Source organism: Carettochelys insculpta, chromosome 5 (genome assembly GCF_033958435.1).
Source record: "Carettochelys insculpta isolate YL-2023 chromosome 5, ASM3395843v1, whole genome shotgun sequence".
Taxonomy (NCBI): domain Eukaryota; kingdom Metazoa; phylum Chordata; order Testudines; family Carettochelyidae; genus Carettochelys; species Carettochelys insculpta.
The window spans coordinates 25,487,091-25,504,406 of record NC_134141.1 but is presented as its reverse complement, the minus strand read 5'-3'; the positions used below and the strand labels follow the sequence as shown (position 1 = coordinate 25,504,406).

Sequence of the window (17,316 nt, the reverse complement as noted above, 5' to 3'; positions counted from 1 at the left end):
TATGCTAGCAGAAGATCAGTCAGAGCTCAGAATCAAGACCAATAGCTCACACAAAGGATAAGTGCTTCTGAATGTTCAATTACAGTAGATAGCAAATGATAACCTATTATCCTTTTTTATGCTCAGCTACTTCCCAGGTATTACATGTTTCTGAAAATGTACACCCAACATGCAGGTATTACAAGTTTGTAAACCACTGAGCCACTTCCCAGGTATTATATGTTTGTAAAAATGTAAACAAACACGCAGGAGGAAGGCAGTTGAACCTAAGTGGAAAGAAGATGGACTAAATACATTCTGTGAGTAGGCATATCATACAACTTACTACACTGGGCTAGCTATAAAACAAGTGCTGTTGAAAGGAAAAATGATTCAGCAGGGAATGATATAAGGACAGCAGGGCATCCTTGAAATACCTGTTTTTTTCCCTGAAAGATAAGGCCAACCGAGGACAAAGCTGTCACTGAATAATGGCCTCCTATGCCAAACTCATTTAAGGAAAATTAAATGTTAGGAAGAAGTTATTGTCAAAGCAGGAGAGGCTGCCCTGAGAGAAGCCTGTCTATTAGAATGACTCTTTCTATTAAACCCATGACTGATGTCGATTTTGATAATTGTATCATTGCTGTCAGTGCACACCAGCTTGACTTGTTGCATCCTGACAGGTACAGAGTATAGAAGCATTATGTTTTTTAGATATCAACAAGCTGATTCATACAAGTGCAGCTTTAAAGTATGCACTTTTCTCATTAACAGCCTCAAGGAGCAACTCTCTCCCCCCCCCCCTTTTTTTTTTTAAATAGATTTTACTTATTTACTGTTAAATTTAATCAGTTCATGGTGGTCAGTCATCAGGGAATCTGACTGCCCTCCAGAGTTTCCTTCTGGGATAAAACTGAATAAAAGAATATCAAATTAAACGTCGAAAACATCTTATAGCTGCAACAATGTTTAACTAAGAAAGATGTTTAATTCTAGTACTTTTATTTGGGAATCTTTTGGCACTAGAAATAACACAAGGCAATAGATGTCACAAACACAAATATGTACCTTTAAATTCTGGTGTGTAAAATATAATTTAATGAAATAATTAGGTAATGAGTGTTGGATTAATATTTTTGTCTGTTCAATAAAACCTAAGATTTCTTAAAATGAAGATTTTTTTCAGAAATACAACTATTTCCCATAAGCAAAGAGGTTTACTATTTCTCTTGTTATTTTAAGGAATGCACGGAAGAACAAAATGCTGATATTTTTAAAAAAAGCTCAGAGAAATATGACTCCTACAACCTCTCCTACTATGAAATATGGTTTATTACAACTGATACAGCATGAAATCAAATGCCCAAGATTAAAATGGGTAGTACTTTATTTCACTAACACTTGGACTATGACTAATGATATCTAATAAGAGTTTCCAGTCAAAAGTGGATTGCATGAAATTACTGAATCTGTATTTAATGAAAGCCAAAGGCTATAATGAGCAAACAGTATCACAGATCAAAGCACAAAACTAACACTCTCAAAGATTTTGGTATACCCTTTAAATGTTCTGAAAGCTACCACTTACTAAAACATAAATAAGGATTTAAAAATAATAACTCATAAGCCTATATTTTATTTGTCTAATCTGAAACAAAGAAAACATATATATAACTATTTGTTACTCAGAACTGAAATTCTAACAAACCTTTCTAGTGAGACACAGCTACTATTTATATCAACAGAAAGCTGACCAGTGCACATGTATCACAATATAAATTGATAGATGGTGTCTATTTTCTATTATTGACATTTTTCATTGTTTGCACTATATGTGTTTAAGTTAGGAACTAAACAACAGAGATAACTGTTCTGTTCCGATAGTTCCCCTGCATCATAAGCAAAAAATAAACACAGGCAGAAATAGCTCAGTGATTAAAGCTATAGCCTTACAAACACATGATTGTGAGTTCAATCCTCGCAGGGGGGATGTGCAAGGTTCTAGAGCAGATTAGATTTCAAAAAAAGAGGTAGGGAGATTTGAACACTAGCTTTGTAAACCCATGTCTGAGCTCAAGCCTCAAGAAGGCCATTTGGAGAGCTGGAGCAAATAGATTTTTTTTTTTTAAAAAAAGATGGTGTTTGGTCCTGCCAATAGGCAGGGGACTGGACTCAATGACCTGTTAAGGTCCCTTCCAGCTCTATGAGGTACGTATAGATACATTTTCCACAGTCTCAGAGCTGTCACATTGTCACAAAGGGAACTATTCACAGTTTGTAAAGTTAGCCATACACATAAATCTAAACAAGAGATACAGGCTCTGGCCTCTTTGTTTTTTCTCCTTTTAAGGGTCCAATGTCAGGACCTCCTGCAGTCTACTCCCAATCCTGCTACTGAATCACAGGATTTCTCCAAATGACTTAAGAGTTAAGTGTTTCTACATCCCTGCTGATAAAACGGGGAGCAACACTAATATGCAAGAGTGTTGTATTAATAATTTCTTTATTTTGATAAGTCTGTCATTCTAAGACCATGTCTACACATACAAGCTTACGAGGCACAGCTGTACCAACATAGCTGTGGTGCTGTACGACTATTCATGTAGCCATGGCATGCTGATGGGAAAGCTCTTCTGTGAGCATAATAACAAGAGTGCAATGAGTGACAGAAGCTAGGTGGTCAGGAGAGCATCTCCTGTCAACAGTGCTGTGCACATCAGCACTTATCCCGGCTAAGCACATGCTACAAGTGGATGCGTTTTTTCACACTGCTGAGCAACGAAAGTTTTGCTGCCGTAAGTGCTAGCACAGGCATGGCTTAAGAAGGATAACTTCCTTTGTGGCAAGGCACTCTGCAAAGAGAGGGAAAAGAAAATGCTCTCTCCTTTTCAACCAATATACAGGTGATATTGGATGCTCTTAAATAAACCAAATCTCCTAAGATTGCTACACAAACATTACTGCAGGAAAAAAAGCCATCAGAAATACTGTAGTTAAAATAAAGTTTCATTCAGAGGGAAAGATGAGCAAGCACATAAAAGGAACTTATGCCATTTTCTTTTAATTATGTAAAATGAGCAGGAGGAGGAAGATATAAAAAACGTAAGTAGTAACTGGAACAGGACTGTCTCTCAAAAAGATTGCACTCTACCTCTTTATTAGTGGAGGGTTCTGCTGTACCACAGACATCTTGGTGATGTTGCCTACTTGACGATTCAGCACCACGGGGTGACGAGGAATCAGGAGATGGAGACTAGACATGGTAAGAAAATAAAATTAAATAAAAAAATCTGAGAGACCACCACAGAAATCTCATTATTTTATTTGGAACTGGGAATAAGGGTTTGCATGTGAAAAACATTACAGAGAAGCCAAATATTGTTTACATTGTTACAACCCACGTTTCTGAGGTAATGAACATGCAGAACTTCCAGTAATTCACCAGTTTTTAGCTCAACAATTACATGTTTACAAAACATGTTACAATGTTTTGCTTGTTCACAAGATAAAGAAGTTGATAATTAAAGGAAAATTAAGTCCAGAGGTAAATAACATTCACCAAAAAAGCACAACGTGAAAACATGGTATTAGGAGGTGAATGGGAGAGGAAATTAGGATGTTTGCCATGAACATTTGTGACTTTTATTTGATTTTTCTTACCAGCCGTTCAACTAAGTTGCAACTACAGTTCAAGTAACTGTATGAAAAAAAACTATCCTATTCTTGTACTTAAGGTTGCAAACAAGTCAAACTAACATTCTGCAAAAAAACCAAGAGAAAATGCATAAAGTTAAGATGGGAATTGTTATGAGAAAGATGAGTGAAGAAACACTGAGGGCCTGATGAACTGAACAAGTGGCAGAGTCACATATTGTGCCGTAATCTGCCCCTTTAAGAAAATATACAGTACACACAATCTCTCCAGAGCAAGTTGCCAGGAGGGTTGGCCTAAACTGAACACAGGCATGCTGCCATGATTGTTTCTAGCCACTTGATTATTACCTCAAGCAACTGAATAAATAAATCAATCTATTTATTATTTACATTGCGGTAGCACCTGGGAGTCAGACAGACAGACTAAGATCCCACAGGGTTAGCACTATACAAACACTAGAACAGAGATCCTGCCCCAAAACATTACGTCAGTATTTGTAGTACTCTCTACACCACAAATTTTCTGTTTTTTTTTTTTTCAAATTCAGTATCCTACCTTAGTGGACAAACTGTCTCCTGGACCATCTCTCCTCCCAAACATTAATCACAAAGACCTCTTGCTCTTATGTAATGACCATGTGCCAACCACCAAAGTAACATTAGGTAAACAGTTCTTGTGTTTTAACTCTTTTCAGTGTGATGCAGATCAAGGGACTAGCAAAGAGAACCAACATGAGGTGATCAGCTTTACAAATGGTGAAATCAATGAGGTTGATTACAAAGGAATTGTATAAACTGCAAATGAGCACAGAATTTGATCCACAGAGTCCCAACTTCAAAACTACCTTTAGATGTACTTACAAAATAAGTTTTCAGTGGTACAATAGCATAGGTAAGTTTCCCCCTCACAGTGATGCAAGTCAGGTTCTCAGCAAACATTGGAATCCTACTAATACACAAGGTTGGATCCTTATGTAACTTTATCAGCACATTCAAGTTTGCCATCCTGAGTGGCAACACCAGATATTTAACACATTTGATCACTAGTTTCCTAAATTAAAAAACAAAACATACCCTACCACCACCACCACACTGCTACTCTTTTTTCCCTTTGGGCCAACCAACATCATTACATTGTGGCAGCTTTAGGACAGGTGCATCTCTGACCAACATGTCTCTTTTCATGCAGGTCCTTATTTCAGAAGCACTGTTGGACTTTGCAGAGGACCTTGGATTGACTCCCTCACCCTGCAAATGAAATGAAACTTGGTTTCCAGAAATATGTCATAAAAACTGCTATACCAGCAGTAGTTTATTAGTACATTTCTTATTTCCAAATTTGCCTTAAGAACAACTCAGGACACTCCGGCAGATTCTGGGCTACAAAGGCTGTGTCTACACGTGCCCCAAACTTCGAAATGGCCATGCAAATGGCCATTTCGAAGTTTACTAATGAAGCGTTGAAATGCATATTCAGCGCTTCATTAGCATGCGGGCGGCAGCGGCGCTTCGAAATTGACGAGCCTTGCCACCGCGCGGCGCGTCCAGACGGGGCTCCTTTTCGAAAGCACGCCACCTACTTCGAAGTCCCCTTATTCCCGTGAGCTCATGGGAATAAGGGGACTTCGAAGAAGGTGGCGTCCTTTCGAAAAGGAGCCCCGTCTGGACGCGCCGCGCGGCGGCAAGGCTCGTCAATTTCGAAGCGCCGCTGCCGCCCGCATGCTAATGAAGCGCTGAATATGCATTTCAGCGCTTCATTAGTAAACTTCGAAATGGCCATTTGCATGGCCATTTCGAAGTTTGGGGCACGTGTAGACGTAGCCAAAGTGTAATCTCTTATCATGGATATGCACACACAACTTCTACTGATTCCTCATAGCATTAGGACAATCTCTCTCTCTCTCTCTCTCTCTCTCTCTCACACACACACACACACACACGATTAGAAGACAGAATTTGATGGCCCACCAAACATAAGACAACAGAATTAGAGGTCCTACCAAACACTGTTGTATAATAAACAGCTTGTGGGATTTTCCCCTCATAGCTGAGTAATGAAACACTCCAATCACTAACTAAATGTGGTCTTTGTTAAGATCTTCACTAGGCAGAGGTAACATAGTATTTACCAAAGGTAGTATTTGCCAGGTGAAATAATGGATTTCACCAGACTGTGAAATACTAGCTGGTCCCAGTTTAAACATATTTTCTACTTTAAAAACCTTTCTTTGATGCACCTCATATTACACTTAATTTTAGTTACATACTCAAATTATGGTTACATAAGGTTAAAGCTACACTCAGGTTTCTATTCTGGGATACATTTGTATCCCGGAATAGAAACCTCATGGCCAAACACTGCGGTTGAAAGAGCAGGCCTATTTCTAGCATAGCATTTCATTTCTGCTACCCCTTGTCATGTAAGGGATAGAAGGAAATTTGAAATAAGCACTTATTTTGAATTTCGGTGCAGTGCAGATGGCACTGGCTTTGAAATAAGTTGCCCTGAAATAACTTATGTGATTTGTGCAATGCAAATTGCAGAAGTTATTTCGAGGTAAGTGTAGCCAGACATGAACCCCCATTTGGCCTTTTCTTCCTCTCCCCCGCACTGGGAGAGACAGAGAGAGAAATAAGCAGGGGAGACAGGTAGCCTTTGATGTCCTGGGAACGCAGGTGTGCTGTCTCGCCCAGCCTCTCTACTATACACAAAAACCAGACAGTGGATGGGCTAGCTAATGGCCGCCCTTCTGGCTGATCTCAGTAATTGACACGCCTTGATCACTTCCCCAGCCTTGATCACTTCCCCAGGAAGATTTGGGAACCCCCACCCATCACCTCCAAAGGTGCCCAATTGTCCACAATTCGCAGGTGCGAATTGAGCCTTGCACCTTCCCTGGGAAACCTGGGGTTCAAAACATTCCTCCCAATTGGCCACTTAAGACCAGGAAGAAGCGTACGTGACAAAAGCAGTATAAAGGGGCTTGGCAGACCACCCCCCTCTTTGAGTTTTCAATCACCTACACCTGCTGGTCAGGTCTGGAATTAACTCCCGAGACTGGGGACACCTGGTTCATATCTACTTCTTCCCAAGGGATTGAGAGAATCTGGGTCACACTGGATCTAGGAGGCAGGGGTAAAAGTTACACCTGTATTAAACTTCTTTCCTATAGGAATTGAGGGAAAGACTCTGGTTCCACCAGGTCTAAGAGGCGGGGTGAAAATCACACCTGCAACTTGCCTTTCTTGTGTACACATTAATTGTATTAGTTTAAGCTAGCTAGTTTGTCTAAAACTTTTCTTAAGTTAAATTGTGTTGTTTCCCCTTTAAGAACCATGAGTACTAACTTGTACTTTAATCATTTGTCTTAGTTAAATTGTTTCTATCTTTGTATAAATAAAAAGTAACTGTTAAAGCCTCTCTAAGTGTAATTTACCTCTTGCTGCTGTACCCGAACTAAACACAAACCAAAGAACCCAGCCTGCCCTGGCTGCTTAGCATAGCTGCCAGTGTAGCATCACCCCACCCTTTTTGCCTCACCAGACCTTTAGCTGGCACCTGGGCATCGGCTCACAGTAAGGCAGGCCTAAGGGAGTAGATTCATAGATTTCATTTTGACAAGCCCAAATTGAAGTAAAACTGCAGTAGGCATAATATTTATATAATACTGAACCTAGGCATGTCTGTGTATATTTTCTCAAAGAAGTTACATATCATGATTAATTGTGGTTTTTAATATTATATATATAGTGAAATATTTGATTGTAAGAAAAATGACAATAATTCATTGTTGTAGCCTTGAAGCAGTAGGCAACCAGAAGCAGGGAGAACTGCAGACTACCAGTCCATGTCTATTTGGTGGTGTAGCATTCTGTAGCAGAAGACCAACCCTGATGAAGAGCACAGACCAAGCCTATTCCTCAATTCAGAATGGAGGTAATCTAAGTTTGAAAAGAGTCTTTCAATGTTACCTGCTCGGCACTGATGCAATTATTCTTTTCCCAGTTTCCTGATTTTAACTGGGTTTAAGCCATATTTACCAAAACGCTGTCCTAAATTAGTTTCTTCCAGGAAACTTGCTAGGTAAGCTATCAGCCGTTGGCTCCACATCCAGGTGATCTTACTCCAGCCAGATGACTGTAGACCAGAAACCTCTATTTTATTCTTCATTTTTTTCTCTCTCTCTTTTTCAGATGCTCTTTTAACAATGGACACCCAGAGCTGTGGAAGCTACATGAGCCTTCAGGTTGAAGTGCCCTAATTTTATGCAGCTTCGCTACCACATCTTGAAGGGATGGAAGCTCCCATTCTCCAAGAAAGCTCTCCAGCACTCAGATAAGTTAGAAGATGAGAGAGTTATATAGTTAAAAATCACAAACCAAGTCAGGAAATGCAGAAGTTACAGTCACACTAGCAGCTTTAACTCAGCTATCTTGTTTTTCCATTCCTGTTTTTCTAGTTAAACATTACTGCTTCTGTTTTTTGTAAGTGTTAAACTAACATAACAGGTATGCAATACTGTCAAGCTAACAATGATACCAGTGGGAGTTTTGTTGGAGCAAATAACGTAGGATTGAATTTTAAAACAAAAAACAAAAAGCAGAGCATATGTAGCACTGAACATTGCCCCCCAAATAATTATTTAAAATGCCGTCAAGTTCACACGCTCAATTAAAATTAATAAGTCTTATTGTTACATGTATCATATACATTTAGGAGCTCAGATATTTTAAAAGATTTTGTACTGCTTCTCCAGCAGTTATGAGCATTAGAAATCTGCACAAGTGAACACATAAGCTACACACATATGAAAAGTATTGGAATTATTAATCTACTGCAGATCATATAAATGCTTTCTATTCACGTTTGCACTCTTGTGGTAAATTTTTTTTTCCTGTGATGACGACTGCAGTCTGACCGACAAGATAGAATAAATTTATTAACAAAAGGTGCATGCAATATATAGCAAATTCAAAACAGCTCCTGTACAGACATGAAGGAAAATTCAGTCTATGAAGCATTTATACATATTTGGCTTATTCAGCATCACAAAGCAAGAGGTACAGTGCACAATATGGAGTACAGTTTACAATATACAGGTAACTCATATGCTAGGGCAAAAAAAAGTGTCAATAAGAAGTAGAAGAAAGGGTAGTTTACTTAGCTTCTTCAAACTGGCATCTTTTACACAATTTCACTTTTAAAAAAATGCCCGCTAGCACTGGTCTTATAACCTTTAAGCTAGTTAAGACCAATCCAAACTCCGGCAAGAGAAACTAAAGGTTTGTTCACTGACCTACGTGCTGGAACAAGGGATGTGTGTACACACGTGTGTGTGAACGCGTGGTCACATGATTCAGCATCCCCGGTCTTGAAGTGGTTTCCATTACATAGTAGGTTTCCAGTTGGACTCAACAACTCTCAACACCCCCACTCTAAAAACTGTTCCAGTGCCCCTGTCCACTGAACCAATATTAAGGTTGATTAGATTTGTGAATGGCTGTATAAAAAGGAGTAATAGTTAAAAAAAGGAAGAGCATCCTGACTTCTCGCCCTTCCTTTTCCACTTACCTGTCTTTTATGATATTCTGCTTGGTACATCCAGAAATTCTCCATCTTGCTTTTGGTGTTTTACAGGTATAACTAAAGCATCCTCCACACTTACAGCCTTGAACTAGAATAAGCTAGTGCTCACTGCTATTTTGTGCTTGGATTTAATAATGAAGCTGGTAACAGGAGATACAAACACATGGCATTGTGTCACACCTATCCAGATTAACCTGCTATGTAACTGAATATGCTATGATGACGTACATCAGAAAGAGTGGAGCTTCTTTTGTCACAGCAAGCTGTTCTTGTTTTACAAAAGTGGTGTTGTTTATTCATTCTTAGCAGCAGTGTACCTAGAGATTGCAGAAACAGCTTATTACCACTGTCATACACCTAGATTTGGGGCATAGGGGGAAATCCACGAATACTGGATGAAAGCAAAATTCAGTTATGCTATATGAATCAAGAGGCACCTTTTCTATATCGAAGTCTTACAGCAGGAGAGACCAAGCAGTTAGGGACGAAGAACCACAGATCGATTGCAAAGAGCCATGTATTATATACTTACTTTTATCTATCTACAGAAAGAAAGAGAGAGAGAGAATATATTGCTCAATGCCCTTCCCATCTGCCAGAGCCAGGCACCCCCAGCTCTAACTCAATGTCCTCTCCCAAAGCCAGGCACACCAGTCCTGCCCCGTTCTAACTTCATGCCAATGACTCACCAAAGCTGCCACCACGACCATGCACTTCTCCCAGCAAGTGGTAGGGCGCACGCACAGAGCAGCAGGCAGCACTCCTGGTGCGTAGCTCTGAGGAAGAGCCACATTTAATGGCTCAAAGAGCCGCATGTGGCTTCACAGCCACAGCTGGCCATCCCTGTCTTAAAGGGATTAGATCAAACCTGCTAGGTCTCAACTTGGATTTCTTCACACTTATGCCTTTTGGATTGGGCCTTTGACTCTCTAAAAACCTCACTCATGTCTGCCACATTGCCTCTGATCAGTAAATTAACTCTCTCTCTCAGCCTCACAGAACCCTAAAGATCTGTACCTCCCTCAGAGGGGGAACCACACGATCTTTTGTTGTAACCCTTGTTCTTCCTCAACTTCTCCCTCATCTGTCTGTTATAACATATGGGAATCAGACTGTCGAGAGCTTTGGGGCAGGATTTGTTCTGTAGATGAGCACCTTATACTATTAAGTGCTACACACACACACACACACACACACACAGAGGGCGGTACCAAGCAGCAATGTTAACTTAGCTTTGCTGCGCAACCTTTGACTTTTTACAGTACATATTTTCTGTCAAATCACTGGGTAGTGTCATATTTTAAATACAATAATGTTGATTTTACAGGGATAGAAATACAGTTTTTCACTCCTCTTCTCACTAATCAAACAGCTGAACAGAATTTACTTGAGCTTTCCCAAAACAACAAAAATCCCCCTTGGGCAGGCAGAGGGAATGCACATTTTGAAAAAATCGTCCAAAAATGAGAACACTTTGGAAAGTTCCAGTCCTGTGGAATAGGGGGATTACTGTAGGAACTGTGGTAGTTGGACACCAGACACTCACTGGAACAGTTGCCCTTCTTGCCTCAGTATAGTCAGAACAGTTCAGTCTAGTGCTGCAACCTGGTCAAATGTGAGTTGTTTTTTTTTTTTCCCCTCTCAGAGACAGCCAATGAGGGGTCAGTTAATTTCCACTGTGATCTAGAACCCTCCCATTAAATACTACACTAAGGGTGTATCTACACCAGGAACTAACTTTGAAGATAACTTCGGAGTTAGGCACTATTTCAAAGTAGCCAGCAGAGTTTACACACATTTTCCCTTACTTTGAAGTTAACAATTATTCAATGGACCCAGCAGCCTTGGCAAAGGGGAAGGGTCTAGAAAACATTGCAGAAATCCACTGTGGGGCAGCAGGCGCCCTAGCAGAAGCTCTTGGGCAGCCATGAGAAGCCCCAGAGACATTTACCCTAGTCCTTGGCAGATGAACTAGATGTTGAGGGAAGCCCTAGTGCCTGGACCCTCACTGCAGCCTTGGAACTAGAGATCTTGCTCCCTGCCATGGCCTCAGGGCTGAAGGAGCTCTCATGCCCCTCTGTGGCCTTTGAGCCATGGCAGTGGGATAAGACTTCTGCAGTACTGGGGTTCTGTTTGGGGGCATAGGAGGAAAAAGGGCAAGGTCACAGTGGGGATGTGAGTGGAATGAGACGAGACCATGGGCAAAACAGAGGTAGGACTGCTGGGGAAGAGACGGGGTTGTGGCAGAAGGGGTGAATAGCTATGGGACCATAGGTGGAAAGGGTGGGGCAGGGCTACAAATCTGGCACCAGGGCCCCTCAACTTGAATTTCAACTGCAGTACATCGTGTGTCAATCTAAAGCAATTACTCTAGTTCTTCATGTTTTCAGAAGACTTTCTTCATAACTGTAAGCATCACAGACAGTGCTCTAGTTCACAATGTAGAAAAATCATCCCTGTCACCTTTATCCTTCCATATTTTAAAAGAGAATAAAAACAAAAATGATTCACAGGCTCCTGAATCAAATATTCACCATAACTTAAATATCTTGAGTTGTTAAAGGGAGTGTCTGTCTTCCAACACTGTAATTGATAAACATCGCCCTTTCTCCTACATGGCTGATGAATCAGCATAAAGCCTTCTTCCCTTGCAATTAAAATGTTCATTGTTATTGGGCTTGCTGTATAATTTGAACATTTCATATTATCCACATGCCACCCACTGAAGACTTGACTTCTCAAATCTGCTCCAAAAAGCAATTTTAAAGCCTTTGTTTAGAAAAGAAAACATTAACTATCACATATCAGAGAGGCAGCTGGGTTAGTCTGTATGTTCAAAAACAACAAGAAGTCCTGTGGCACCTTATAGACTAACAGATATTTTGGAGCATTAGCTTTCGTGGCCAAAGACTTACTTCGTCAGACTCACTTCGTCAGACTCATGCATCTGATGAAGCAGGTCTTTGCCCATGAAAGCTTATGCTCCAAAATATCTGTTAGTCTATAAGGTGCCACAGAACTTCTTGTTGTTATTAACTATCACATCACTCTAGCTAATCACTTTCCCTTCTTTCTTTCTTTTAAAGTTCAACGAGTACCTGAAACCTGATTGAATTATTTAAAACAGACTTCTCAATTTCCTCATTAATAGTAGATTAGCCCTGTTGTGGAAAAACTGAAACGTGTTCACCTCGATGCAGTGGCTCCAATGTCGGCACTACCACAACTAACAAAAACCAGGAACACAAAAATGTAAGTTTCAAACAAAATGTAGGTGACCTAGAAGTGGAGGAACAAGAAACACTGCAGCTCATCTCCCCATACTTGAAAAATTTGTCTTCAAAGGCTGGATTGGTTTTGTGAAGCAGAATTGACCCACCTGTGCCATTGACCTTTATACCAAAGCCAATATTCATTTCAGAGAAGCCCTCACTGTCTGAATGTGGCAACCAAAGGAAAAGATCTCATGCATGAAGATTTTGGACACCAGTGACTGAGAGGTCTGAGAAACCAAAGGTATGGAATCAAAACAGCCGAAAACGATTAAGAGTCAACAACCCGTGTGTTACTGATCTCTGGCGCACCACGGATGTGTTATTCAGCTGGGAGAGAACAATCCCCTCTTCCTCAAGCTAAATGTGAGGGCCTCAGTCCCAATCATTGTTTCTTACCTGCCATGACAAGAAACAGAAAGGACAGCATGCTCCTCTTCTCTGGCCAGAGGGACATGGAGGTGTTCTTCTGAAGGAAACAACCTGCCAACCTGTACGCAGCAGAGAGACAGGTGCATCCTTTGGCCTTCTGCAGCAGAATCCAGTAAACCTGCCCCCCTCCAGTCAAAGACCCTTCTACCACTTTGGATTTTAAGACGTGCTATGGGGGTCTTCCAACAAATTGTGCACTGGAGTGTTGCGCTGAATTTTATAATGCCGCACACACAAGACCACAGCTTACTGCACTTCAAATGGTCCAGATTTGCCCTCTAAGAAGATCTGTGCACTGAGGGAACCCTCAGTTGTTCCCTTTTGTGCAGAGAAGAAGGGTCAGTTGTCCGACAAAGCCCTCTTACCACAGCCAGCTATTGGAGTCCCCCACAGCTTGGCTCCATTGAAGATACATTGCCAGGGACCTTTGGGATAGAACAGGTATGCAGATGTTCACTGCCAGCACATAGGCCTCCACGCAGATCACCCTGGCATCCCTGCAAGCAACGTGCATCTCTTGGGATCGACAAGGACTGAGCTCGCAGCTCATCCTCATGCCTGTGCAATAAACATGTGAAAGCCCTCATGCAGGAATATGTGCGGAGACTTCCTCCTTTAGAGCCCCCTGCTACGGGTTTTACTGCAGCAGAGAATGAACTGCTCTCACAAGACTAAGCATTCCGAGCAAAGACGCCTAACTCCGCTGCTTCCCAGTTTCCGCCTTGAAGTGGCTCAGTTACTTGGTACAACAGCTGCATTGACTATGCATGTTCTAGAAGAAAAAAGAGCCAAACAGGCAGCACTTACAGAGCTCTGTTTAGCAATCAGATACAGCTGTACACTGTGAAGAAAATTTAAGGATTTCTGCTAACAGAAGCAAGGAAGATCCTGTCGTTGCCAACCACTCTGACACTAGGGAAATCCTAATGTGTTTTGAGGTCCAAAAACAAAGGTGGGTAGGAACTAAAATATGTGTTGTTCTACTGACCTGATTTGCACTTGAAAAGTCAACTCCTCGGGCGGCATTGCAAGCCGGACCTCCCTAAGTAAATATCAATTCGTTGTGTGTGCGCGTTTGTGGAAAACTTAGCTCAGGGACTTACATTTAATGGAGCCAAATTCTGTGAATGCACACTGACACGAATGAGATTGCACAGGCTGCAGCACAGAGTTTGGCTCACTAGCTTTTAAGGGGAGTCTTGGTTATTTTATTTTTGCTTATTCACTAGCTTATAGGTGCATTTTACATTTGTCAAAGTCTTCTTCCTCCTCCTTTTTCCTCCAACATGATCATAACAGTTAGTAATTGTAGCTCATAAATGCTGGACTGCTGGCATTCTTACTCTGTTCATGGTATGTCAGTTAAGCATTTGTTTTAGGAAAAACACATATGAATGAACGAAAGAAATTTGCTACCAGGTTTAATCCCAGGTAACCTGAAGACAAGCACAGACATCCATAAAGTGGTCCTTCCTCTAAGTATCTCACGTATCCACTCCCAGACACACAGCCTTTCTATTACCCTACATAATCTCCCTCCCACTGTACAACAGCTGGCTATAGCTGATCCCCACTCTAAGCACTCCAATGTGAGCTAGTCTCTTATCCCTGCTGCTGAACCCTTCCACTTTATCGCCTACACAGAAGCATGCAAACACTCGATGCTGTAGGGCCATGGTTTCCCAAACTGGGGGACGTGCCCCCTTGGGGGGGGTATGAAGAAATTCCAGTAAAGGCGTGAGGTGACCCAGATCCCCCATTGTTCCCCCCACCTAAAGAAATAGCCTGCCTTTGCTTCTGGCTCTCGGCCCCAGCCATTTTACGTGGATGACCTGGGGCAGCCACTACAAAAAGCGGGCAGCTGACGAAGACCCACATGGAGCTAGCTGCCTCCTGCAAAGATGAGTGAGTGTGGGTTGCGGGGCAGGGAAGAGGAAAATGGGATTAGATGGGAGGCTGGGGGTGCTTGGCTCAGGTGAGGGGCATGGGGTAAGAGCGGGGCGGGCTGGTGATGCCTAGCTTTGTGGGATAGGAGGGGCGGGTGGCTCGCGGGGCTCAGGTGGCCAGCCAGATTGTGGGACTCACAGTGCTTGGCCAGTTGGCCCCAGCATAGCTGGGTTCAGCTGGCTTGGGCTGGTGGCTTGCCCCGGCAGCACAGGACTTGAGCTGCTCAGGCTGGTAGGTGGGTGGCTGGTCCCAGCAGCATGGGGCTCAGGCAGTTTAGGCCAGCAGGCAGGTGGCTGGCCCCAGCAGCGTGGGGCTCAGGCAGTTTAGGCCAGCAGGCAGGTGGCTGGCCCCAGCAGCGTGGGGCTCGGGCGGCTCAGGATGACAGGCGGGCGGTTGGCCCTGTCAGTGTGGTCCTTGGGTAGGCAGCTCGGGCAGCTGGCCTGTGGCTGTGGTGGCCGGGCAGCTGGTCCTGGCAGCACTGGGCTCAGGCAGCTGGCAGGCGGCTGGCGGGAGGGTGGTTGACTGACCCCATCAGCACAGGGCTCAGGCAGGTGGGCAGCTGTTGCGGTCAGCTCTGATGGCTGGCACAGGGCTCGGGTAGCTGGCCAGCTGGGGCTGCACCAGGCACCTGCAAGGGGCCAAGAAAAATTATTTGTGCTTATTTTTAATTTTAAATAAAATTTTATATCCAGTTTTTGCCTTTGTTTTAAATTACAAATAGAATTTTTTTGTTAAAAAGGGGGGTTGGATGATGGTAAAGAAGAAGTGGGGGGGCGTGAGGGTTTCCCAAAAATCAAAACGGAGGGCATGACTCTGACAAGTTTAGGAACTGCTGATGTAGGGTAAGATTTACTTTCTCTTGCCACTTCCCCAAAAAAGGCAAAACCAAAACCTGCTACATTTAATACTCCCAGGCTGTGGCCACACTAGCCCCAAAACCAAATAGGAACAAGGGACTTTTGAAATCAGGGGGTCATTTCAAAAGGCCCTGGGCTACAGGGGTGGTGTGCGTTTCGACACTGGCACTTTCGAAGTGCGCAGCTGCCATTATGCTAAGGAGGCGCTGCATATGAGCTATGAGCAGATGGGAATAAGGGGACTTCGAAGTAGGCGGGGTCCTTTCGAAAAGGAGCCCCGTCTGGATGAGCCGCGTGGCAGTGAGCCGCGTCAATTTCGAAGTGCTGCGGCCGCCCGCATGCTAATGAGGCACTGTATATGTATTTCAGTGCTTCATTAGTAAAGTTCGAAATGGCCATGCAAATGGCCATTTCGAAGTTTGGGGCTAGTGTAGACATAGCCCTAGAGATCCTTTTGCTGTCTCCATGGTGCTCTCATATGTCAGAGAACTGCTTGTTAAGTGACACAAGGCTGTTATTCTAATCCTAAAGTTTGGTCACTATTTGGTAAGTAGCACAAAGTGACTGCAAACATTTTCCGAGAAAGTGTAATTTAGGGAATGAAATCCAATTTCTAAAGGAGCTCTGAAGGAAAACAGATCATTCCCAAGACATACCTGAAGAACATATAATTTAATGAGGGCCTGATTTGCTGAAGTGCTGACTTTGGTAAGAGTTGTGAGATTTTTCAGGACTTCTGAAAAAATCTCACAGGTGAAACAGCCCCTTCATTAATCACATCCCCTCTTAGCTGCAATCCACTGTTACAGATGAAATTGAGTTACTTTTATGAAATACATCAGTTATACTGAACAGCCCATAAAATTTTTCCAAAAAAAAAATTCTATATCCTGATAAATGGGGTTCTATGATATCTTTATTATAAAAAATGATCCCTTGTGATCTCTTAGTGAAGGTAATTCCATTTTATTCAGCAACCTGCTCAGCAGCTCAATGCCCCCTCTGTTCAAGACAATGGATTTACTCAGACATCTCTGCGTGCACGCGCGTGCGCATGTTCCAAATGACCTGAAACATTACAAATAATGCAAAAAGCAGCAATTACTTTTGCTGAAAAACACATCCAACCTACATTCTCTTCTCTTCAAGTGGAGGTGTGACTTTGTTTGTCAAAGACCTTTTACATTGCTAGTTTGAGTCACGCTTTCTGCTTTTCAGAATTTAGGTTGCCTGCATACCTACCAACACCTACTTCTCATATGACCATTGGCTACTGTCAGCATAATTTAGGATTTGTATTACATCAGCTCCAAAAGACACCAATTAGGATCAGAGTCCTACTGTGTTAGGTGCTGTACAACAGAAAGCAAAAGATGGTCCCTGCCCAAAAAAGCTCACAGTCCAACATACTATAATATTTGTTACAAATAAGGACCCAGGGAAGAGGTGCTTTCATCACTATGCAAGTGCAACACATTAGGATCCACAAGTGCAACACACAATTGTCCTTTTCTGCAAGGTGCTGAGGATCCTCATCAGAAAAGCAGTCAAAGGGAGCCAAATCCTGCTTCTATCTTTCCTTACA

General features: G+C 42.3%; 1 protein-coding gene across 5 annotated transcripts in view; it reads right to left on the bottom strand.

The window, feature by feature from the left end:
- The window catches only part of APBA1 (amyloid beta precursor protein binding family A member 1), a 142,375-nt gene that overhangs the window by 31,673 nt on the left and 93,386 nt on the right, over positions 1-17,316 (bottom strand). For all 5 annotated transcript variants that reach the window (XM_074994794.1, XM_074994795.1, XM_074994797.1 and 2 more), the window contains one exon: positions 3,134-3,235. In XM_074994794.1, the coding sequence (XP_074850895.1) occupies positions 3,134-3,235 (102 nt within the window). The remainder of the gene's footprint in view (positions 1-3,133; positions 3,236-17,316) is intronic.